The sequence below is a fragment of the Hypanus sabinus genome, chromosome 12 (assembly GCF_030144855.1).
Source record: "Hypanus sabinus isolate sHypSab1 chromosome 12, sHypSab1.hap1, whole genome shotgun sequence".
NCBI classification, from domain to species: Eukaryota; Metazoa; Chordata; class Chondrichthyes; order Myliobatiformes; family Dasyatidae; genus Hypanus; species Hypanus sabinus.
This window is the reverse complement of record NC_082717.1, coordinates 81,972,415-81,999,670: the sequence shown is the minus strand read 5'-3', so window position 1 is coordinate 81,999,670 and position 27,256 is coordinate 81,972,415. Positions and strand designations below refer to the sequence as shown.

At 38.6% G+C, this 27,256-nt stretch overlaps 1 protein-coding gene across 5 annotated transcripts in view; it reads right to left on the bottom strand.

Moving 5' to 3' along the window:
* The window catches only part of ralgapa2 (Ral GTPase activating protein catalytic subunit alpha 2), a 482,467-nt gene that overhangs the window by 135,831 nt on the left and 319,380 nt on the right, over positions 1–27,256 (bottom strand). For 3 of the 5 annotated variants that reach the window (XM_059986278.1, XM_059986280.1, XM_059986279.1), the window contains exon 38: positions 19,891–20,018. In XM_059986278.1, coding sequence (XP_059842261.1) covers positions 19,891–20,018 — 128 coding nt within the window. Of the gene's footprint in view, positions 1–19,845; positions 20,019–27,256 lie in introns of all 5 variants that reach the window. The other 2 variants (XM_059986276.1, XM_059986277.1) reach the window with 1 other exon arrangement.

Genomic DNA, 27,256 nt, shown 5'->3' with positions numbered 1-27,256 from the left:
GGAAAGAGGAACTAATTCAGCCTCTGTTGTGTGTTCCACCATTCAATAAATTCACGCTCAAACTTTTAATCACTGCCCACTTTCCTGCCCCAACTACATTTCTCTCAATTCCCTGAACTATATCGATCTGTCAGTGGCTAAGCTTCTGTAGCTCTCTTGGGAAGAGAATTTCTATTGGGTGAAGAAATGTCTTCACATCTAATTTTAAATGCTGAACTCAGATTATTCTGAAATTGTGACCTTGGTGCATGACCATCCAGTTAAAAGAAGCACCAGCCAAGCATCTACACTGTTGAGTCCTCAGAGTTTTGCACATTTCAAAAAAATCACCTTTCATGTATCCTAAATTCTCCCCATCTACTTAATCTTTTCTTGTATAACACTTCTCCAATCCTGGAGTCAGTCCAGTGGACCTTTCTTGCATTCCTATCATAAGTATACTGTATCCTTCCTTAGATGTGAAAACCCATACACTCTAGTGCATATGCTGTCACACCAAGTCCTTGTACAATTCCAATGATATTTTATTTACTCTTGCATTCAAATTCTCTTGTAATAGTAGCCAATAATACCATTTGCCTTCCCACAGCATACTATACCTGCATTTTAGCTTCAAGTGATTCATGTACAAGGTCATACATTTTTCAATCTCTGACTATATAAAATGACTTGTTTTCTACTTGTTTGATCAAAATACTACCAATATTGCATTTTCAGCATGACATTTGATTTGCCACATCTCTACCTATTCATTCAGCTTGTCTTGACTCATTGAAGCTTCTCTGTGTCCTCATCAGCCACAGCCAACAGGTTTATCACACTAGGTCCTTCCATAACCCAATAATTGATACAGATTGTCAATAAGTAAAGTCTCAGTTCAGATCGTTCTGAAACCCCACTTGTCACAGCTCCCCAAATCTGAAAAATGACTGATTTATTCTGTCTGTTGATAAATCTTCAATCCAAGTCAATAATTTTTCCTTAATCCAGTGTGCTCTAATTGTTTATACATAAAGGCCTTCTGAAAATATATCACCTTCACTTGTTCCTCTTTATCAAATCGGCTGTTCACAATCCCAAAAAACTTGGACATATTTTTCAGACACTTTTACAAATCCATCTCATTCCATCGACCTTATGCCCTAGAACCAATAACCTTCAATAACTTATCCTCCATCATAACTTCAGAAGTGAGTTAACTGAGGTTAACATATCGCTTAGTTCTGTTTGAAATTCCAAATAAACTGAAACAGAATTACACATTGCAAGACTTGGGCAGTAACCAAACATGACAAGAAGCATGCAATTTGTCGGGAAAGGCATGAACATAGAAATACTGCTGATATTTATTTGACTATTAACAGCTTTGGGATCAACTCTGGTCAGCAAATTAAGGACACAGACCAAAAAACACCAAAACTATCAGAACAATAGACAACAGGTGCAGAAGTAGACCATTCGGTCCTTTGAGCCTGCACTGCCATTCTGAGATCATGGCTGATCATCTACTATCAATACCTGGTTCCTGCCTTGTCCCCATATCTCTTGATTCCCCTATCCATAAGATACCTATCTAGCTCCTTCTTGAAAGCATCCAGAGAATTGGCCTCCACTACCTTCCGAGGCAGTGCATTCCAGACCCCCACAACTCTCTGGGAGAAGACATTTTTCTTTAACTCTGTCCTAAATGACCTACCCCTTATTCTTAAACCATGCCCTCTGGTACTGGACTCTCCCAGCATCTGGAACATATTTCCTGCCTCTATCTTGTCCAATCCCTTAATAATCTTATATGTTGCAATCAGATCCACTCTCAATCTCCTTCATTCCAGCGTATACAAGCCAAGTCTCTCTAAACTCTCTGCGTAAGACAGTCCGGACATCCCAGGAATTAACCTTGTGAATCTGCGCTGCACTTCCTCTACAGCCAGGATGTCCTTCCTTAACCCTGGAGACCAAAACTGTACACAATACTCCAGGTGTGGTCTCACCAGGGCCCTGTACAAAAGCAAAAGTATTTCCTTGCTCTTGTACTCAAATCCCTTTGTAATAAAGGCCAACATTCCATTAGCCTTCTTCACTGCCTGCTGCACTTGCTCATTCACCTTTAGTAACTGATGAACAAGGACTCCTAGATCTCTTTGTATTTCTCCCTTACCTAACTCTACACCGTTCAGATAATAATCTGCCTTACAGTTCTTACTCCCAAAGTGGATAACCTCACACTTATTCACATTAAACACCATCTGCCAAGTATCTGCCCATTCACACAGCCTATCCAAGTCACCCTGAATTCTCCTAACATCCTCATCACATGTCACACTGCCACCCAGTTTAGTATCATCGGCAAACTTGCTGATGTTATTCTCAACGCCTTCATTTAAATCGTTGATGTAAATCGTAAACAATACCGAGTCCTGTGGCACCCCACTAGTCACCTGCCATTCCGAGAAACACCCATTCACCATTGCCCTTTGCTTTCTATCTGCCAACCAGTTTTCTATCCATGTCAATATCTTCCCCCCAATGCCATGAGCTCTGATTTTACCCACCAATCTCCAATGTGGGACCTTATCAAATGCTTTCTGAAAATAGAGGTACACTACATCCACTGGATCTCCCTTGTCTAACTTCCTGGTTACATCCTTGAAAAACTCCAATAGATTAGTCAAGCATGATTTGCCCCTGGTAAATCCATGCTGGCTCGGCCCAATCCTATCACTGCTATCTAGATATGCCACTATTTCATCTTTAATAATGGACTCTAGCTTCTTCCCCACTACTGATGTTAGGCTGACAGGACGATAGTTATTTGTTTTCTCCCTCCCTCCTTTCTTAAAAAGTGGGATAACATTAGCCATTCTCCAATCCTCAGGAACTGATCCTGAATCTAAGGAACATTGGAAAATGATTACCAATGCATCCACAATTTCCAGGCCCACCTCCTTTAGTACCCTAGGGTGTAGACCATCTGGGCCTGGGGATTTGTCAGCCTTCAGTCCCATCAGTCTTCTCATCACTGTTTCCTTCCGAATGTCAATCCGATTCATTTTCTCTGTTACCCTATGTCCTTGGCCCATCCATACATCTGGGAGATTGCTTGTGCCTTCCTTAGTGAAAACAGATCTAAAGTACTCATTAAATTCTTCTGCCATTTCTCTGTTTCCCATAACAATTTCACCCAATTCATTCTTCAAGGGCCCAACATTGTTCTTAACTATCTTCTTTCTCTTCACATACCTAAAAAAGCTTTTGCTATCCTCATTTATATTCCTGGCTAGCTTGCGTTCGTACCTCATTTTTTCTCCCCGTATTGACTTTTTAGTTAAGTTCTGTTGTTCCTTAAAAATTTCCCAATCATCTGTCCTCCCACTCACCTTAGCTCTGCCATACTTCCTTTTTTTTAATGCTATACAATCTCTGACTTCCTTTGTCAACCACTGTGGCCCCTTTCCCCCCTTTGAATCCTTCCTTCTCCGGGGGATGAACTGATTTTGCACCTTGTGCATTATTCCCAAGAATACCTGCCATTGTTGTTCCACTGTCTTTTCTGCTAGGATATCCGTCCAGTTAACTTTGGCCAGCTCCTCCCTCATGGCTCCATAGTCTCCTTTGTTCAACTGCAACACTGACACCTCCGAGCTGCCCTTATTCTTCTCAAGTTGCAGATAAAAACTTATCAGATAAATCACAGGGCAGTCGATGCTTTGGGTCAAGATCTGCATGTGATCTTGACCCAAAACACTGACGGTCCCTTTCCTTCCATAGATATTGCCTGAATCACTGAGTCCCTCCACTACTCTTTTGTGTTGCTCCAGATTCTAGTATCTGCAATCTCTTCCGTCTCTGAGCAAATCAAAGGGTATATATTCTATGGTTAATGGCATATCAACAAACTTCACACCGCTCCACTCTGGAGCAATTAGTCAAGAACATGGAAATTAATTTTAATAATTAAGAAATGCATGATAATGTTTTTGCTGCAGGAATTGCATCATTTACCTTGATATTGCACAGTTTTTTTTGAAAATAAAGATCAAAATAATACTTTAGATGTCCATTTCCAGGCACTTTTGTTGGATTGCCTGTGGATTGGTGGAGAAGCTTGTGTGGTCCTGAGATCCCGAGAGCGATGCTGTCTGGAGCTACGCTCCTGGTAGGGTCACCCATAGCTGTAAGGTCGAGGGTGAGGTCCCTGACAAAGAACAATCCAACCAAGGCCTCAACGGTGGAACAGGCGGACGAAGTTATTTCAAACTCAATGGCTGTGAAGGCAGATGAAGGCTGCAACAAATCCATTAGTTCCAATTGTCGTGGTTTCCATGCCATTGGAATCAGTTGGTTGATTTGAGAAGTATCATGTGATTCTTGGAAAGCAACATCAAGTACACATTAAACAAATACATGCACAGGTGTCTTCGCTCTGTGGGCCACATATAGATGAACGGTACGAAGACCATTATCCTCAACCTCGAGGGATAGCCACGGTGACGACGACGACTAAGATGCTTCGGTATTATCTATTATATTCTCATTCATACATTACATTAATTTGCAAATTATTATGTGTTCACTTTTCTAACTTAACTGAAATTTATAGCCAGTGTTCAGCCTCAACATCCGATCCAATTAAGTCCAATTTCTATCACCCAATAGTTTTTCCCCATCTTTTTATTTTCTGGAATTCTTGCAAATATTACCCAACCTTTTCCAATGCAAGTTATACACAAACAAGTTCTGGTAGATAATAGAATTCTGAAATGGAAGAGAAAATATTGGGAATACTCAGATCAATCAATATCTGAAGAGAGGGAAACTGTGCCTGTTAGAAAATGAAACTTTAAAACTATCTAAGATGCTAGAAATCTCTTAAAAGAAAATCTCAGGAACACTCAGCTGATTATGCCTTATGTCATAATTGTGTTAATTGAATTGACTTTATTTCTCACATCCTTCACATACATGAGTAAAAATCATTATGCTACTGTCTGAAAGTGCAAATGATAGTAATTATATATATTTTTAAGATGTAGGGAAGAGTAGAAGGGGAAAAAGAACAAACAGGGATGGCAGGTGAGAAGGCAGAATCTAAGTATGATTAAATTTCTAAAGGGTCCAAGGTGAACATGGAAGGATAAACAGAAATTGTTTTTTAATACTTCACCCCCAATCAAATCTTAAAGGAAACTTATGTTTTCTTTAAAAGGGCAGAGACCATATATTTTGGGCATATACCTCAAGAATAGTTGAAAAGAGATAAATATTTAATGAACATACTGCTGGTGGCTGGTAAAAAGGCCCTTATCAGGAAATGGTTATCACAGAGGGGCCCAACTTTAAATGTATGGATGGAAATTACAATGGGCATTTACAAAATGGAGAAGATAACAGCATCTGTTAATCATAAGTTGGAACAATTTGATTCATACTGGGGAAAATGGTTTAGCTACATAATACCTCATAGGCCTGATTTTATTCTCACAAGTCAATGAATATGTTGTAAAAAAAAAAGATCACTCCCTACTCTGTATATAGTTTTCTTATTTCAATTGTTCTTTCTCTCTCCTTTCTATGAGTGTACACCTCAGATAATTATTGTGTGGAGATTTGAGACAAAGATGATTATATGATATATATGTACAGTATCTGAAATACATCTTATGGAAATGTTTGATGATAAACTTCAATAAATATAAATTACAAAAAAAGAGGGCAGAGGCAAATTTTGACTGACAAAGTAGCAGTAAGGTGGATTGGCATTAAAAAAGGGAAGATAAGAGACTACTGGTTATGGAATTGGTTAAGGAGTCTAAAATGGTCATCCTTGCTTACCATCAACGTTAGAGAATCTCATGGCGGCATGCTTAAGCTTGCACTCTACCCTCTATACATGACTAAACACTGCTCCAATACTACCTTCAAATTTACCGATGACTCTACTGTTGTTGGATGAATCACAGGTGGTGATGAGTCAGATTACTGGTTGGTGCCACCAAACTTCTCACATAATGCCAGCAAAACTAAAACACTGTCTATTGACTTCAGGAAAGAAAAGGAGGCCATCTGCCAGTTTACACTGGGGGATCGGCTGTGGAAAGAGTCAGCAGCTATTAATTCCCGAGTGTGAACATATCAGATGATCTGTGCTGGGCTCAGCACATAGATGTAATCATAAGGAAAGCTCGCCAGCATCTTTACTTTCTTTGGAGATTAGGGAAGTTTGCTTGTCATTGCACACCCCAACAAACTTCTACAGTTACTGTTAGATGTATCCTGACTGGTTGCATCATGGTTTAGTACAGGAATTTGAATGTGCAGGAAGGTAAGAAGCAGCAAAGAGCAGCAAAGACTCTGCCTAATACATCTTGGGCACATCCCACCCACTGCAGGAGGCACTGCCTCAAGAAGGCAACATCATCAAAGATCGCCACCATCTGGGCCACATCATATTTCTGCAGCTACCACTGGACAGAAGGTACAGAAGCCTGATGTCCTGCACCACCAGGTTCAAGAACAGCTGCTTTCCTTCAACCATCCGGTTCTTGAACCAAATGGTAAAACCTAAATCACTACTATTTAGCAACATTATGAATATATTGACCATTTTGCAATAAAATGGGTTTTTCTTTGTTCCAATTCTTTTTCTTGCTTAAAAAAAAGTACTATTAATGTATAATTCATGTTTTTCTGGGAATGTTGCTTGTATGATACCATGCATCTGTGATGCTACAGCACACAGTTTTTCATTGCACCTGAGCATACTTGTGCATGACAATAAGCTTACCTTTAGACTGTGTGCAACCATTGTGTCTTCTTTTACATGGATAACGTTGGATTGATTTAATCAGCAGCACAAGTTTAGAAATGAATGGACCTTGGAGAAAATCCTGTTTATAACCAATGACGTGATTTGATCAAGTAAACATGAATTAGATTTACTTACTGGCTGTCATGACCTGTGTACAGTTCCCCTTAAGAGTTGTGTAGGGGTCACATTGACCTAGCATAAGATACCATCAACGTTGTCTTATTTGTGGGATGAATTAAAAGTACCAAAATCCCTGAGCTCCTCCATCTCCCCATTAACACAGTCATCCTCTGGATGCCACCTCCACAATCCACTGCACCTATTTCCCCACCGTACAATTAATCTCCCAATGTCCTAATTCAATGCACAACAGATCCTTTATCCAGTTCTCCTTGCCAAATGTTACAAGTCTCTTTTCTATCCAGCTAAACAGTGCACTGGAATATCTAGGCAATGGTGGAATGAATAGAGATTTATTAAAAAAAACTCAATCCAGGAGCCATTTTCTTTCATGGACCTGGACCACTCACTTAAGTGTACGGAAGGAGATGTCTCACAGAGATTAGTCTCAGAGGACAAGATAAAAGCATAATCAATGTAAAAGGCCGTTAACAGTGGAAGTTTGCTAAATCAGTAGCAGGTATAATGGTTGGCTTGCTACATCATTAAAATCTGTGAATCCAGAAGAAACTTAAGGTTCAGATCAAGGAACAGAAAAGAAGGTGAAAATGCACTGATTATATTTGGGTAGATGTGGAAAGCAATAAGGAGTTGAAAGTCATGAGACATGCATGAGTTAAGGCACTTGGATCCAGAATTTTCAGCAATGAGCCACAATTCCAAACAAACTGCTTGACTTTGTAAGTTTCTAACTTCTGTTGTGCAGGAGTGTCCCCAGCACTCCCATGTGTAGAAGTCAAAGTGATTTACTTTGATTGAAAGCATGCTAATTTTCTAATCTTCTTGTAGGATTATCATTCTCACGTTGCTGAGAGTTCAACAAGGCAACCTGGTCTTTTGACCATCACCACATAGCAGTGTCAATGCTACCGCTTTGAAAGAAACAGTAATTCTATTGTGTTATCGTCTATCAGAAGAATAATAACGGAAATAGTACAACATTACAAAAAGGAACAAAAGAAAACTGAACATTCACAACTGGCAAAAATGCCCACTATGTATATACAAAGATAGACAAAAGAATATCAGGCTCAGTAGCCTGGGCGAACAATAGTATATAGAACGAAAATCCACAACATAGCTTCAAATTCACACAGCTGAATAACTGCCTCCATAAAACCTTGTAATATCACCTAAAAGCTCTGCCTTGCGTGACTTATTACAGGGAAGAATAGATTAACACTATTGATTCTTGCCTGGAGATGGGTCTCAGCAACAGAACATGGGTAAACAACAAAGCAGCTTACTAAACTATTGATCCTTCTTGGCAGGGAATCAGCACTTCAAAAATGAAGGTCAGCGCACTTTTATTAAAGTATTACTGGTTGGTGGGGTGCTCACTGGGGTGTACCAGGAGAAGTGTGAACCAAGACAGCCTCTGCTTTTGCCTAAATTTCCAGCAACCAACTGATCAGCTTTATGTTCAATACCATTGTGTATATAGTATGTGAAATCTTGGACTTTTATTGGACGAACAAAGATATAGTATGGAGGGCAGCATAAGCCAAATTTATTAATTCATACTGCTCCTACCAATGAATTAAAATGTCACAAACTACATACGGTGAAATCCTCTATTGCATCAGTTTCATATCTGGACAGTAATTTTCAGAACACGATATTTTAATACTTAATATTGTGATTGGCTTGATGTAGTGAAGCTAATAAAAAATTGGAAAAACTCTGCACCCGATGATGAGAATTTCACACTGCTAGATGCTCAATCAAGCAAAAGCACTGCCATCTATATCACATTCTAGAAGTCATGTTCCAATTATTGTTTTAGTGCACGCTCCAAAAAAAAGAAACAACCAAAATCAAAAGTATTATTCTTTTTCTTTTTTTATTAGCCGTATTTCTTTCCTGAAAATTGTCCTCATTACTTCTGTAATGGAATCAGCATGAAAGCATTCATGCTCCAAACTATGATGGAGCAAAATTGCCTACATTAAACAAGAGTGATTAGTAACTATTTACAATAATGCAGTGCTATTATACTACAGGGTTCTGATTATACCTTCAACAAATACCAGCTATAATGTTGTCTGCATTCACTATGTAATATGAATGACTTCCTTATAGTATCTTACCACCCATCTCAAATGTTCTAAAGTACTACTGTGTAAAATCTTTTTCCATTTAAAAAATATTTCTGAGTCTTGAAAATCAGCTGTCATAAAAAACCCAGACCAACGAGGATTGAATCCATCCACGTAGTCACACTAATATTCAGATACGGAATCCTTTTATTGTAAGTATAGATCACAGAAGAAACTCAAACAAATGCACTTCTGCATTACATTAGGTCATTAATTTTGTTGGAGCATGATAAGGTTCCATTAAAACTGATTTAGATTCAATCAACATTCAATTTACACTTACTGAAGGCTTCATAGTGCATGGTTGGCATTGAATGTTGAGGGTTAGAGGGTCATAGAGTCAAGAATCACACTGAACAGAAATCAGCCCTTCAGCACAGCAGGTGCATGCAGACCATCATATTTCTTTATATACTAAACCCATTTACCAGTACATGGTCTATGGCCTTTGCTGCTTTGATGTCTTAAGCATTCGTCCAAGTACATCTCAAATGTTGTGATAGTTCCTGGCTCTTCCATCCAGGCTGCGCTTTCTAGATTACAACAACACTCTTGGTAAAAAAAAAAGCTGCTTTTCAAATTTCCTCTGAACCTTTTGCCTCTTGCGCTTGCTTTGTGCTCTCATTTTAGACATCTCTGCTATGGTGAGAAGTTTTATGCTATTGATGCTACCTATGGCCCCCATGATTTTGTATACCTCCAACATCTCAGCTTCTTCTGCTCCAAGGAAAGCAATTCAGGAAGGAAGGAAAAAGACACACCAGTCACTCTAATTATATTAATGTCCTCCTTTATGTCACATTCTGATAGTCTTCAGGAGTTATGCATGAGTAGGATAAGTGATGCGTCCACCTGGACATACAGTTGTTTTCATAATTGAATCAACCTCCAATCAAATCCATTGCACAACTTCAGCCCCAAATAGTTGAAGTTTGTGCCTCATTTTCCCCTTAGCTGCTCTAATTAGCAGTCCTTACTGTTATCATAAAGGACTGCTGAGAACAGTCACAAATCTTTATTAAAGTTACATTTTACTGGAGTACGACCTGCTCTTCAATAATGTGGATTGCTGTTGGTCTTTGATCTCCCACAGCCAGCATCCTCACATTCATCTACTTCTCTTGTCACTGAACCTTGCCTAAGAGCTCCTCTACCCGTCACAATGATACTTCACTCCAGTGGGATGGTGTAACTAGTCGAACTGCTGACTCTTAGCACCACTGACCTGGACTCAATCCTAATCTCTGGTTCTGTCTATGTGGAGTTTGCATTTTTTTGATATGACCTTACAGGATTCACCTTGTATTCGGGTTTCCTCTTGCATCAGTGGTGGATCAACTGCCAAATCTAGACAGCTTCAAGTGTGTAAGTAAATGGTGGAATCAGAGAGGAGTTCATATAAAAATGCAGAGAAAAAAAGGTTACAGGAAAAGTTATTGTGAAAATGGGTCTGTTCTGTGATTCAATGGGATGAATGACCTTTTATGTTGTAAGGAAATATGGAACATGGAAAGTTGCACTAAGATTCCCATTTGTCACCTACAGTTTACACTTTATGAGGAAAAGGGTGAGTGAACCAGGACTTTTCTCTTCGGAGCGATGGAGGATGAGATGTGATAGAGTTGTATAAAATTACAAGCAGCTGGAGTGGACAGTTAGCACCTTTTCCACAGGGCGACAATGGCCAAAACCAGAAGATATCTATTAAAGGTGAATGGAGGAAAGTTCAGGGAGATGTCAGATAGGTTTATTTCTTTCACAGAGAGTGGTGCGTGCCTGGAACATATTGCTGAGGATAGTTGCAGAAGTTGATACAATAGAGTCACCAAAAAGTCTGAAAGATATACACATAAATGCAAGAAAAGTGGAGGGTCATGGGCTGTTAGGAGAAAAGGGTTAATTTGATCACGGAGTAGGTCTATATAGGTTGCTACAACATCATGGGGCAAAGAGCCTGTACTGCACTGAATATTCTTTGTTCTATGTTTGCATTCAAATTAAGCTTCATGCAGAGTTTGGCTTGAGGTTTCAGGCACTAATCAGTTTTAGCCAGAAGTCAACTTTAAGCAACAGCAGTGCAAAAACATGAAATCAGGATCTTTTGGAAAGTCTACAAACTACTGATGAATGAATACAAATCATACCTTTTGCAGCATTACACGGGGCACTTTTTCTATGACTAAGCAAGAGAAAAAAAAAACAGGCAGATGTCCAGAGATGAAAGGGTAAGAAAACAAATGGAAACCTACCTTGTCCGGTTCTCCATACCAATCCTGGAATTGTACCACTCATTATATGCAAATAAAGCTGATCAAAATCAACAGGTCAAGAGCACACTGCCATGTACCAAATCATTAATGCTTGCATCCCATGACACTGTCTCTTCCAAGGTTAACTATGTTCTATCTTTTGAATATCCTCCTTGCTTCTGTCACAATAGGAAATAAGCTGAACCATTTCATGTGTGAAGTTATTAAATTCATATTGCAATAAATTCTCTTGATCAGTGTTAACAATCTTAATGAGCTTCCAAAATTGATTCTAAATGCTTCTAGTTTTCATTCATAGTTAGAATGAGGGAGAGCAATTTGGCACATTTGACCACCCCCAACTGAACTCATCCCTGTATTACTCCCTTCATTTTTCTCTGTAGAATGTTGCACTGTATTTCACTTTGGGACACATATCACTACTGCCCATGCAATTCTAATTTAAATGTATGATTCTTAATACTTTGTGTATCTTTGATTACCAGGTATATGCACCACTGACTTCAACATCTTTAAAGATCTGAATCAAAGCTGCTTCAACTTGACAACTTACATGGAATCTAAATCCCAAAGCACAACATTATCTTCATGCATGACGCATCTCTATATAATTTTTTCTCTATTCCCTAGTTCTAAATTTTCATTTTTGCAGTGTAGGAATCATGTAACATAATGGCCTCAAAATCTTGGATGATACTACAGTTGTAGGTATAGTTTTATGTTGATTAGTTATGACAATATAACCTTGACAAATTTCACGTCACATGCCTGTGATAATAAACCTGATTCTGAACCATGCTCACTTTCACCACAGCTGCCTGACAATAGCCATTTAGTTTCTTTCATTTTGGTCATCTTGTATTTGCACACAATTTCGCTTTATGTAAATTTAATGCTCTGAGTACAGAGCAGACAGTACATACAATAAAAGATACTAGGAATTCTTTCAATGTGTTCAGATTAAATCTGCTAAAATCCATCTGTAACCTGCTTTCTTCTTCTACAGCGCTAATTCCACCGATTTCTTGTCACATGAATTAATGTTGATGTCTTGGCCCAGATGCTGTAGGCAGCACAGCAGCATATTTGGGTGGCACAACTGCCTGATCGCCCTTCCACAATGCTTACAAAGCATTCCTCCATCTGCCGTTTGGAAAGTTGGATCACTCCTCCATCTTGCTTTTGCCAATGTACAAGAGGTGGTCATAGTTAAAACCATCAACTAGTGGTCCAACCAATCAGTCTCCATGCTTCAGGACTGCTTTGATGATGTCAACTGGAATATCTTTTGTGATGAGGATGTTGCCCCAGAAATCAATCAGGGTCTATCCAAACCAGAAACCCTGGATCAACAGTTCCATGCGAGCAGCACATATCACATGAGACAGAGCTTACATTGCCAGTAACCAACAGCAACTCAAGAAATGCAGCTATGATCTCTGCAAAGTCATCAAGGTAGCAAAATGACAATACAGTGGCAAGATCCAGACACAACTCTCCACCAACAACACACACAGCTTATGGGAAGGTCTGCACACCATCGCAAACTCCAAGGCTTAGTGCAATGGTGCTGCCAGCATCACTGCCTCTCTCCCAGATGAGCTAAATTTTTTTAGTGCTTGGTTTGATGTCGCCGACACTGAGCCCCTGAGGAGAGCCGCCGAAGAAACTTGCACCTTAAGTCATCTCTGATGCTGAAGGACGTAGGTGTTTCCAAGGAGTGGACAATCGCAAGGCTGAGGGACCAGATGACGTCCCAAGGCAGTGCTCAGGATGTGTGAGGCACAACTGGTAGGTGTGATTACAGACATTTATAATCTCTCCCTCTTCCAGTGTAGAGTGTCCTCCGGCTTCAAAATATCCACTATTGTTTCTATACCTAAAAAGACCAAAGTAACATGTCTAAATGACTGGTGTCCTGTCACACTCACCTCAATAATAAGCAAATGCTTTGAGAGGCTGGTCAAGGACTACATCTGCAGCATACTACCACCCACACTGGACCCCCTACAATTCACCTCCTGACACAACCGATCAACAGATGATGCAAAAGCCACAGCTGTACACACTGTCCTTACACATCTGGTGAAGAAGGATGCTTAAGCGAGAATGCTGTTCTTGGACGACAGTTCAGCATTAAATGCCCATAATTCCCTACAGGCTTGACAAGAAGCTAAGAGACCGTGGCCTTCACCCTACCTTCTGCAGCTGGATCCTGGACTTCCTGTCAGATCGCCAGCAGGTGGTAAGAGTGGGCTCCCTCACCTCTGCCCCTCTGACCCTCAACACAGGTGCCCCTCAGGACTCCTCCTTTACTCACTGTGTACCCCTGACTGTGTCACCACCCACTGCTCCAATCTGCTAACTATATTTGCTGATGACACTACATTGATTGGCCTTATTTCAAATAATAACAAGGCAGCCTACAGAGAAGAAGTCATCACCCTGATAGCAAGAAAACAACCTCCCCCTCAAAGTCACAAAAACAAAGGAGCTGGTTGTGGACTACAGGAGGAATGGAGACAGGCTAGCCCCTATTGACATCAATGGATCTGGGGTTGAGAGGGTGAACAGCTTTAAGTTCCTCAGCAAACACACCAACGAGGATCTCACATGGTCTGTATATATTGTCTGTGAGGTATAAAAAGCACAACAGTACCTCTTTCACCTCGGATGGTTGAAGAAGTTTGGCATGAGTCCCCAAATCCTAAGGACTTTCTGCAGGGGCATAATTGAGAGCATCCTGCCTGGCTGCATCACTGCCTGGTATGGGAACTGTACTTCCCTCAATCACAGGACTCTGCAGAGGTGATACAGACAGCCCAACACATCTGTAAATGTGAACTTCCCATGATTCAGGACATCTAGAAAGACAGGTGTGTAAAAAGGGCTGAAGGATCATTGGGGACCCAGGTCACCCCAACCACAAACTGTTCCAGTTGCTACCATCCAGGAAACGGTACCGCAGCACAAAAGCCAGGACCAACAGGCTCTGGGACAGCTTCTTCCACCAGGCTGTCAGATTGATTAACACACGATCTCTTAGTAAGAGATAGCTCTTACTATCTCTTCTTTCAGTTAGTCCTGCTGAAGGGTCTCGGCCGAAATATCGACTGTACTTCTTCCTATAGATGCTGCCTGGTCTGCTGCGTCCCACCAGCATTTTGTGTGTGTTGCTTGAATTTCCAGCATCTGCAGATTTCCTCGTGTTTGCATCAGATTGATTAATTCATGTTGATACAATTGTATTTCTGTGCTACAATGTCCTGTTGTACATACTATTATACATTACCATAAATTGTACATTGCACATTTAGACAGAGATGTAATGTAAAGATTTTTACTCTTCATGTATGTGACGGATGTAAGAAATAAAGTCAATTCAATTCAATAAATAAATAAACTCCACTGGAATGTTGTACTTACAATAATTTTCATCAATAGTATCTCTGGCCAAATTGCACCTTTTCTTACAATATTCTCTTGATAAAATGGAATGTACTTTTAGCACTGTTCCCTGACTGCAACAACAGAAGTCACTGGGAACCCAAAACGTGGCAAAAACAAGATCTCTTCCACCTACGTTTTAGCAACTAAAAAACAAACATTTGGACTAGTTTTATCAAACTCATATGTTGTCTGAAACGGAGTTGGGTTTTCAATATCACACATAAGCATGCCAAGGTGATCTTTTGTAGCATCTGGGCTTTGCATTAATTTTCTGAAGTAGAATAATTTAGTCCTGGTGGTTTGATCACAGGTTTTTTTTTGCTGGGACAACTTCTGCTTGATCTGATGAATATGTTTGAGCAGATAGGATGGTGATGAAGAAGTTAAGCTCAAGAAAAGGACTCCTCATGCTGGTCATTCTCTCAAATCCAAAGTATCTTGAAACTGTTTGATAACAGCATACATAGCCATGCTATGTATAAGAACTTTTTAAGAACTTAAAGAACTTCAAATATACATTTGACAATTTAAAAACCAGATCATTAAATTTAATGGTTTTCTAAAATGGCCAAAAATGATTTCTCTCAGATTCTGACTTGCTGGCAAGGTGTCAATAAGTCAAACTTCTGAATACACTGTAGAAGTACAGAGCTAAAACATCAGGCACATTCCAGTTGGCAGAGCGGCGTGTCTGCCAGCAAGAAAACATCTGGAAGCTTCCTTACAATTTTTTTTACTGAATTCTCAAAGCTGTGATCACTTGGGTGATCCCTCAGCTGGATCTATAGAAAGACAAATTATGTACAAATGTCACACACAAAATCATACAGCATAAAGTGCTAAGGCAGGTGAAATTAATTGGAGCAAGTTTTGTTAAGTAGTTAATTTTTTTTCTGTCCTGGTTCAAATTTAAAATATGTGCTTTAAGTAAAATCATTAACCAATTAAAAATGCCAATGGTAAAAAATGACACACTTATGAAATGAAGTAGTTTATTTACTCAAATTGGAAGGAATTTATGCTTTCAGCTAAGAATTTATCAAAATGAACACATAAGATAATCCCAGACCAATTTTACTTTCACTTTGTGTACATGAAATTCCTTTATTGCTGTTTCTCATGTTAAGGGAGCTGGTGATTTGCTGCTCATCCATTACAAATGCTTCCATTCTGATATCTAGCAGGAGTTGAGCAATAGGATTACGAGGTAATGATTTATCCAATTTCATCCAGGCCACACTGCATCTCCCACCCAGACCCCCTCACCCTAAATTTGAAATACAATAATGGCCAGTTCCAGATTTCTAGGTCAATTCACGTGATCCATTAAATTTGATTAGGCAATTCTCAAGTCACAATTCTATGATCCTGGCATGATTTCCACATCAGAGACATGGAAACTACATCATTCCATAGCCCTTCACTACTATTAGCTGAGCAAATTACTTAACATTTATCTTTTGGCTACTTCCTCCACACTGAACTTATTCTACTGGCATCTCCTGGCTTCTGTCCAACCCCATACACCACTACCCCTCTCTACAAAGAGTGCCAATCTATCCAGATCCTATATTCCCCAACATGGTTGTCTTCCCATCTCATCTGTTTCAGAACCCACATGCCAATCTTCTCGCCATCCAGCCTCAATTTCAAACACAAACAACTGGTCTTCTGATCCCAACTACCTTAGCAAACCTCCCAACCTAAAATTGGGCTTCAGTACTTCTCTTACATCATGCTTGGCAGCAAAACAATCTCAAATGGGTCTGTGGCTAGTGTCTACCCAGCTGCAACATTTCGATTGGTTGCAACCAAGAAACTTAAGTCTTCAGTAAAACAATAATGACCAAAATGATTGCTACCAGTTGCTGCTGTGCACCCAAATTTAAGTTATTAATATTCTCAATGTAGATAAATAGACAATGCAGGAATACAAAATTTTATAACATTAATCACTTGCAGGCCATCCCAGGTTACATACATGTGTGTACAAATGAGTTCCCATAATATTAAATTCAAAAGTCTGCGTTATGTACCTATTTCTGTGCCTATGGACTGTCGAAGTAGCTCTTTTTCCAATTTCAGTAATTGCTCTTTCTTATCAGTCTTATGTGCTTTTGATGCTATATTAAAATATTATGGAGGCATGATTAGTAAAGAAAGGATTTTGTTTATTTTTGACTAATGGGACATCTGTAAAAAAAATGGAAGCCATTCTTGCCAGAGGCAGCCTGAAACTGAAAATGATTATCCAAATAGATACAAATTCTGTGCCCTTGCTCTTCCGCAGAATTTAATGTTTTCTGATGGCTGTTGCCAAACAAGCACCTACTTTCCTTCTATAACAGTTCAAATGCTTAAGCTTTTCTCCTGGGGATTGAACCTCCAGCCTTTGCTTCAGGAATAAAGGGGGATGCATTCCCTGATGGATCTTGCTCTTTGATGGCAGCACACAGTAAATGCCGTTCAGCAGACTGTAATAGCATGTGGTTGCACTTGTGTCTGTTGTGGGACCTGTAAAAGGAATTTGCTAATGCTATTTCTTTCACAGCAGCTTCATTTTAATTCAAATCTTTGTGTATAGCTGAGAATAAGGTCACAACATGGAAGTTCAAAAGTGAAGTCTAATTAGATCACATTGATAAAGTAACAACACCGGATCCCATCTTAATTTTTATGAAAAAGGTGTTACCTCAAACAAGCTAAAATTAACTTTTCGTTAAAAACAAACAAACTTAATGAAAGTAGTCTCACTGGTAAATTAATCAGAATTCAAATGACAAGCACTTCTAAACCTTTCCAAATACATCCTGGGTTAATTGAAAGGCCACATAGTAAACTGAAACAATAAAATGCATCAAGTAGCAATTCTATATAAAGAAATAACACTCTTACAATTATAAGTGAGCTAGAACATATTTTGTGCAGGAAGTTCCATTAATTGTCTTAGACTTCTATTTTCCTGTTTTCTTATTTTGGCAATTGCTTTAACAACACATTTCTACTTCCACAAAACCTTCAAAAAGCAGATGAATTCAATATTGCCATGTTCACTTTAATTCACAACCTACTAAACTACATAGAACTTAAGCGGAACAGCACAATGACTAGTATAAATATTTTAAGAACTATTAATGGATTATCGATTCTCCCTGCTCCAGTATACAAGAAGCAACTGTCCTAATTCCAAACTTTATTCTTGAATAATTATTTTATTACAACTCCTCAATGATCAGTCTACATTGATTCTATTGCCAATGTTATAAACCTGGCACAGTAAATTTTTAAAGTTTCTCTTATGCCATAATCAGAAGATTAGTGTCAGATATGGTGGGTCACAGAAGGTTGAAAAATTAAAGTGGAAAAGAAACTGCACAAGTAAATTGATGTTTCAGTTGCATGGTTGCAGTACGCAGTCCATAGAAATCACCCCCCCCCCCGAAAACTGCCAATCAACTTTAAATAACTAAATAGAAAACAATTACACCAGTTCTACACAAATAATTAAAAATAAATTTCACTGTGATCATCAGTTGTATGGTGCTATACCTATTCAGGGCAGTATAAAAGGATATATATATATATATAAAAACATCACAATTTCTACACAGAAAGCTGTATCGTCTCGATACTGTTGTGATGCTAATTACTGTAATGGATTAGTTTGGAGATGCTGTCAAAAATGTTCATTCTACATGAAATCTTTCCCACACCAAGTCAACTAATTTTATTGCCCAGAGAAAGAAAATTTAAATTAAGCAACGTATACGCCGACATATTTATGTGGCACACTAAGAACAAGTTATTTCTTTTACAATAAGATTATATTTGGTACAGTTTAGTAAAATATTAAATTGATTTAGCCACAGCATATCTATATCTGCACTGTCCACTCAATTCCTTTCTACAAATGATTCCTTCTGGTGTTAGAATGGATAATAAACAGAAAACAAATCACTTTAAACATAATTTTAACAGTGGTAGACTTTTTGCCCAAACAACTGCAATGCACGCTTTAGGGTAAACAAAGAGCAATGAACATTTAAGTTGCTGTGGTAACACATCCTTACATATTGTCCTTCACTCAGCTGTAGTATTCAGAGTAGGCTTTGTGTTTTATCAGATTTCTTCTGCAACCTGCTGGCTACAGAGTGTAACCTTTTTTTCTTTCACCTCTCTCCAATTGAGATGCAAATTAATCTCCTCTGTTGATTAAATTCTCCTTAATCTGTCAAGTGCAGATGTAATCAGAGTTTACAGTTCTAGCAATAAGAACTGTCACAGCGAGGGAGTGTTTTTTTGTTCAGAGATCAATTATGAAAAGGGCAGGATACATCATACAGACACTTTCAACTTTACAGTATCTACAGATTATGTAACATGCTAAAATTATCCTAAAAATATGTTGTATGGATATTATTTAATTTGCTGAGCTGAAGTTCTCAATTTGTTTTTTTAATAGGCTGAATGAGCATGAAATATTGCTTCTTCATATCGTGCACTGGAAACACACTAAAGTAGCCTGCGGGATGTTCAAGGAAAACTGTGCAGCAATGCAACTGTGCCTCATAATGTCAACGTGGTAAAATTACCTTGATTCTTTATTTAACAACATCAGTTCATTAACTCTCATTCATTAACAAGGAAACAAAATTCATTGACACTCTGGAAACCACAATGAAAGTTGACCTCTATAAAAGGGCTAATTTCACCCATTTCTTCCATTATGAATATCGTCTCAGGATAATTTCCCATTCAAATCAGCAAACCTTGAGCAAATCAGCAAACAAGTGCAATATTACAATACCAAACACAAGCTCTCTTATATTTGTACTCTTCTTAGAATAACCATGGGATGCAAGATTGTTGTCAAATTACACATTTCTAAACATGCCCTTATTAATGTGAGATTAATTCTAAAATCTATTCAAGTGGTTCACAAAATCGGTTCACATATCATGAACAAATAAACAGCCACATCATATTGACAGGAACATGACATTACTTGAAAAATACATTTATGTAAATCAAAACAAACCTTAATGAAGTCCATGCGGCATTGTATTTGAAGGAAAAAGGATACAAGCTCTGGTACAGGGGTATGAGACACTTCACAGCTCGGCTAGCATTGATGCCTGTGGCACGAACGAGACTTGGCAGAAGTTTTTCATTTATAATGGCTCCATCAAAGAGGGGACCAAAAAATGGGACCTGAAACATATCAAGCATACTTATGATTAAGGGCTTCCTTGTAGTTAATCGCTGGGTGCAGAACCTGAAATGTGGGAGCCTACACAAAACATATAACAGCACAACTATTAGGACTCATTCGTTCTAATGAAAAAATTCATATAGGTCACACTATTATGCAATTAATTATGTTTGAAAGAACAAGTGATACATAACATGCAAGCACCAACTTCAGCAGTCATGCCACTTTATGGATGAGTTCTTCTACAGATTCAGAAAGATTTCTGGAACCACAGAACTGACAGAAGTTAAAGCATTTTCTCATAGGTCAGTTGCCTGCTAACAGGAGTTCTTAAATTACCTTCTCCACAATGTGTGAGATCAATGTTCTCTGGATGGCACTGCTTTTATGAAGGAAAGTTTCACAATGTGTTATTGACTTCAAGAAAACCCGCACCACTCACAGACCTCATCACATCGGTGGCACAGTAGTGGAAACTGTGAGCCATCTGAAACTCTGGACAGTGCACATCTTGTACAACCTCTCATAGTTCCACAGTCAGGAAAGCTCACCAGTCACTCTACTTTCTGAGGAGGCTGAAGAGAGCTGGTCTATGCACATCAATTCTCTTGACCTTCTAAGATGCATAGTTGAGAGCATTCTAACAGGTCGTCAGGGATGATTTTGGGAAAGAAAATTCGTGTTTGACTATTTCCTGATATTTTGTGAAATGTTATTTTGTGAAGTTGAATTATACCAGATTTACGTAAGGCATTGAATAATGTGTCATATCAGAAGTTATTGTAGAGACAATGAAAGCTCATGATGGGGGTGGTAACAGATTGGCATCGAAAGAAGGTTGGCTGATTAACCAGAAATCTGTCAATTTCTGGTTAGCACGATGTAACAATGGATTGGTACGGGGCTAAACATTTTACAATTTATAAGATTTTGGAGCAGAATTAGGCCACTTGACCCATTGAGTCTGCTCCACAATGATTTAAATAATCTGTCGGCTCTAAAATATGGTTACTAAATATACTGATGTCACAAAGTTGGGTAGGAAAGTAATTTATGAAGAGAATTTATAAAGGCTCCCAAGAGATGTAGACAGTTTAAATGAGCGATAAAAATCTGGCAGATAGAGTAAAATTTAAAATTATTCATTTTGACGGCGAAAATAAAAGAATATCCAGATGATGAAAATCTGGAAAATTCTAAGGTGCAGAGGGATCTGGGTGTTTATGAAGATAAAGCAAGTAGTTAGGAAAGATAACAGAGTGTTATCTTGTATTCTTATGGGATTGCTATCGTTGTGAAACTTGGAACTCATTTTCATAAAGGACAATGGAAACAGAGTCTTAAGAGTATTTTTTAGGGCAGAGATAGAGATATACTCAATAAAAAAAAGGCTATCAAAGATACACAGGATGCAGAGTTAAGGTCAAATTCAGATTAGCCATGACTTTATTAAATGGCAGAACAGGCTCAAATGCAAGAGGCATAGACATGCTTCAAAAAATTTGAATTTTCAACAACCTCCCTGCATAGCAATATTCAATCCGTTTGACCCAGCATCCACATATCTGAGACCTCTCCCTCAACCAAAGTAATGACAAATCCTGTGTCTGTATCGCACCACACAAACTGTATTTTGATTTCTCACCTAACCTTCCCAAACCCTATAAAGGCATCCAAACATTGATCCCAGACCTTGCAATTGCTGAGCACCAAGATTTGTCTAATGGAAAAAGAGACTCACGTTCAGGTTCAACAATCTTGGCCTTGCTGTGTTCTGCACTCTCTTTGGTCTCCCTGTGCATTTTTATCAGAATATGACACGTTACATAAAGAAATAGTAAGATTGCGGATCAAAAGTCTGAACAAAAAGGTTTTTTTTAATTTAAAGTGTTGAAGGACACTAGAAAACCTAGGTGAAACAAATAAAAATAAAAAACTCAACTGCACCAGCTGCATAAATATTGCAGGCTGCAAGTTCAGTTCAGAGGCTGATATTCCTGCAGGAAGTGAATTCCTTTTAGCATCCTATCCAGAAAATGATGACCGCAGCTCTCTTAATAGCTAAGAAGTTTGCTATCATCAGAATAAAGAAGCTTGCTTAGGTGGTGCACCTCTAACAACCCTAACCTTACCATTACACTGCGGTTTCAGAATATGTCATTTACGAAATGCACTGCAGTTGCTTGCCAAGACTACACACCTCGTACACTCATGATTTTTACAAACACCGATGAAGGCAGTGGCACATGGAAATACCCCTTTCTGCTCCTACTCAAGATTGCACACCCCATCACCCTGACTTGGAATCACATTGCTGTTCTTTTTTACCCCTCTCAGCCAAAATCTTGCAATTCACAACTGAGCAGTGCTCTGAGAAATTGTTCACCAGAGGACTACTTGAGTTCGAGGAAGCAGCACACCATCACCTTCAGGGACAATAAACCCTAAACACTAACATCTGTATTCATAAAATGAGTAATTAATTCATATAAGCTCTTTCTTTTAACATTATTCTATTTCAAGACTGATCCCTGAAAACATTTCATCTTCCATGAACATTTTGCAGTAAAATGACAAGATCCGCTTAGGAGTCATGCATAGTCAAGATATACTTGCAAGTAACAGTCACATGGATTTCTTAAACCTTAAGAAATGGGATTCATCACCTAGCGAAGTTGCATTGCATAGTCTTGGCTTGACCAACGCCATAGTCATGCTGAAGCAGTTTGGAAGGCACCATTTCAGCTCTACTTAGCGCCTTCCTTGGTATAGACCACATTATCCACCCTATAGTCTTAGCATATTAAATAGTTTAACAGTTGGGAAAGGAACTGTCCAAATCTGTAAACTCTGCATTGATTAGGGGAATTGTAATCTGATCTAGGCAATACAAATGACTCACTGTCTGATCCTGTAACTACATTTTAAAATGGTAATGCTACGTATTTAGAAACAAATGGTTTTAAGTTTGTGACATGATTATTGAATACTTTCCTTGATTTTCTACAAATACTACTAAATTACAGCATAAGCAATCTACTTTTACTGATCTTTTGGAGGGTAAACAACAATGCACAATCATGGCAACAAGATTAAATCTCATAAAGTGGACAATGATAGTGGACATGACAACTGTTACTGGGAACATTGAATTTATCTCAGATACTTATTTTCCAGCATGCATCTCTGACCTTAGGATCCAACTCATGTCGTGAGATATCAGTAAAGTGAGAGAAAAATATAGTATTTTACAAGAAACAGTGACTCCTGCCACAGTTGCTTTGTTTGGCAATGGCATCTGCAAAACTTCAGGGGGAAGGAAGAGAGTCTGTATCATGCAAGGAGAGTCTATAGACAATTATCAGTATTTCAAACCACAATTTTTTCCATCTGGACATGGACTTATTGAACAAATAAATGCCACTTATTATTCTTCTGTCATGCAATTACTACCGGATGACTGAGACGGTCATTGAATAAGCAGACAAAAGGAATAAAAAAAACTCTTGCGCTCAGGGAATTCCTCTAATTAGATTTGGCAGCAAATTTCAACAAGAATTTCATTTTATTTAACATCTGCATCTGACAGCTGTCTTTCCAAGCAATTCTCATCAACATAATTCAGGTTGAATATCTTGACTGAAACTAGGAAATTTTAATCAAATTAGAAAGTGTCTAAAATGCACACGGTAACTTCTGTTCATGCATCTTCACAGTTGCCTTCCTCAAGTTCATAACAATAGTTGTAAGAGGGTCTCTGAGGTTTCAGCTTCTACTCCGACTCCCTTATGAATACCATACAGTGAAACGTCAGCTGAATTGCTTCACAGTAAAAGAGAGTTCAGGGGCAGTTCTTTCCAATTGATACCACATAATCTACGGTCACATTTTGAATGGAACAAAACAAAATCTGTGCACGCATCTATTCCCACTTCTTATATGAGAGGCCGCATGCTCTTTTTTTTGCTGTGAAAAGATTTGAGCCCAGGTTTTTATACCATACAACAAGAATCCTTCTTGTCAATTATATACAGCACCATTTGCTCCTGATCTTTGGAAAATTTGTGACATGTCATTATTGTAATAAATGTATACAGGAAAATGATAAATTAATCTGATGACAATTAAAAGAGACATTTTGAATCAGAAATTAAATTCACTGAATAATATGTAGTTAACAAGTGATATTTTGCAGGTTAATTCAAACATACATTTAGTGCAGAATAGGGTAAAGCACAGAATAAATTTTATTTAGCAATTTTATTTTATTCACATCCATCTATGGAATGATCTCAATGGCATCAAATTACTTATCCATTGCTGTCTTACAAGATGCCAGAAAACAACATGTGTCTTGCTTACATTATATACTTTGTACATAAATATTCTGTGCTACAATTATTTTAGTTATGTCTGACATTATTGACAAAATGGGTCTGAGTAATCTTAAACTTGATATCAAATGGCTGAGCATTAATTTCACTTCACTAACTGCACACTAAATGGCATTGTGTCCAGGGGAACCCGTAGTATGTCCCTAGTGGCATCTGCAGTGAACTAAGCTTGTGCAACGCTCTTGGCCCCATTCTGTAAACTGCTTTTGCAGTTATTGTTTTCAGTATCCTCCATACATCTGTGACGCGTGTTGCATTGGCAGACTTTCTATTCTTCTTGAAAAAGGTTTTGTTTGAGGAGGATTGTGTTGCAGTTCATGATAATTGCATCACTTAATTAATGAAGACAAAAGAATGTGCAAATCAATGCATGGTTGCCAAGCAGTGAATAAAAACAAGAAAGGCAGACATTAGTAACAAAAGTAAAAGCTAGTTTATCAGAAAACTCTTCTGATGTTAATATGCCTAAATTTAAAAAGATTTTTCGCTTTAACATTTGTCCATGCATATCTAATATGTCAACAAACATCAGTGAAACAAATAAGCAGCATGTTTGAAACCCTGTCCACAGCTATGTCTGTTTCCATGGATTCTGTAACTTGATAAAGGAAGCCACTTGGTTAAGAAACAGTTTAACGATGGAGTCCACAAGACAACAATATGCACAATTCTTTCACAATATTTATTATTCTTAACCATTCCCTTTCATTCATCTTAGTCAACCTTGGAATAAATCTTTTAACACATAAGGATAAATGCTTGTGGAACGCCAGTGGAGAATGATGCTTTCTCTCATTTGGTGTGGTGTACAAAAAGCTCACTTTATCTTTCTTTCATATCTAAGTTTAAGACTTGTCTTGAATAACCTATTAAAGAATTAAAAAGTATATTTTTTGGAAAATACAGTCAAACATTATGACATTAAACTCATTACATATTAGAATACTGAAAACTTACGTAGTTCAGCTGAATGACAGCAAATGCATATTGTTAAATTAAAAAAACAGGTCCACAGCAGATGCCATCTCCCTAGCCTTACGTTCATGTCTGGAACATATGGACAGTAAAGACGGCGATATGAAACTATTGTTTAATGACTACAGCTCTACCTTCAATACTACAATGCCTTAGAAACTCATTCTTAACTCTCCTTGACTTGGGACTCTTTGCAGCTGGATCCTTGATTTCCTCACTGACTGACTACAACTAGTAATGACAAGTGGCAACACCTCTGCTGTGGTTATTCTTGGCACTGGTGTTGTACAAGACTATGTCCTTGGACCCCAACTTTACTCCCTATACACTCATGACTGTTTAGCCAGATTCTGCTCTAAATCCATCTACACATCTGTAACTATATCACTGGCCACCACTGTAGTGAGCTGAATCTCAAATAATGATGAGCCAGAATACTGGAGGAAAATAGGCATCATGGTAGATAGTCACGACAACAATCTTCCCTCAATATTGCAAAAACAAAAGACCTGTTTACAAAGTATTGGAAAGGAGGTTGTGCACGTGCACCTGTTAACATCAATGGTGCTGAGGGTCGTGAGGATTGAGAGCTACAAGTTCCTAGGAGTGAACATTACCAATAGCCTGTTTTAATCTAATCACATAGACGGCATGGCCAAGGAAGCATAACAGCATCTCTACCTCCATGTCCCCTTTGACCCTCACGAACTGTTATAGATAGATCATAGAAAGCATTCTACCCAAATGAATACTGCTTAATCAATGACCCCCACCTTCCCTGGACATTTTCTCTCCCCCAGACAGTAAGTTGGTGACATCCAGCATCAAAGATATCCATCATCCAGACCATGATAACTTCTTGCAGCTACCATCAGGAAGGAGGTACAAAAGCCTGAAATCCCACAGCACCGAGTTCAACATCAGCCACTTTCCTTCAAACATTCGGCTCTTGAATCAAACTGCAACCCTAACCATTACCACAGCAATACTATGACTATTTTGCACTACAATGGAAATTTTGTGTTCTAAGTGTGTTCTTTTTTGCAATATTTCATATAATTTATACAAGTTTTTCTTGTGAATGATATATATCTAATGCTAATGCTGGACTGGTCAAAGAACACTGAGGCTGTCTACAAGAAGGGTCAGAGCCATCTCTATTTCCTGAGGAGACTGAGGTCCTTTAACATCTGCTGGATGATGCTGAGGATGTTCTACAAGTCTGTGGTGGCCAGTGCTATCATGTTTGCTGTTGGGTGCTGGGGCAGCAGGCTGAGGGTAGCAGACACCAACAGGATCAACAAACTCATTCGTAAGGCCAGTGATGTTGTGGGGGTGGAACTGGACTCTCTGACGGTGTTGTCTGAAAAGAGGATGCTGTCCAAGTTGCATGTCATCTTGGACAATGACTCCCATCTACTCCATAATGTACTGGTTAGGCACAGGAGTACATTCAGCCAGAGACTTATTCCACCGAGATGTGACACTGAGCATCATAGGAAGTCATTCCCACCTTTGGCCATCAAACTTTACAACTCCTTCCTCAGAGTGTCAGACACCCTGAGCCAATAGGCCGGTCCTGGACTTATTTCCACTTGGCATGATTAGCTTATTATTATTTAATTATTTACGGTTTTATATTGCTATATTTCTTCACTATTCTTGGTTGGTGCAGCTGTAAGGAAACCCAATTTCCCTCAGGATCAATAAAGTATGTCTGCCTGTGATGCTGCTGTAAGACTTTCATTGCATGCTTGTACTTGTGCACGTGAGAATAGACTCTGACTTTGCAAAGAATCATTACGCAAACTTGGGTTAATTATGACATATACTTTTTCAACGGCATTTCACTGTGCATGTGGCTAGTG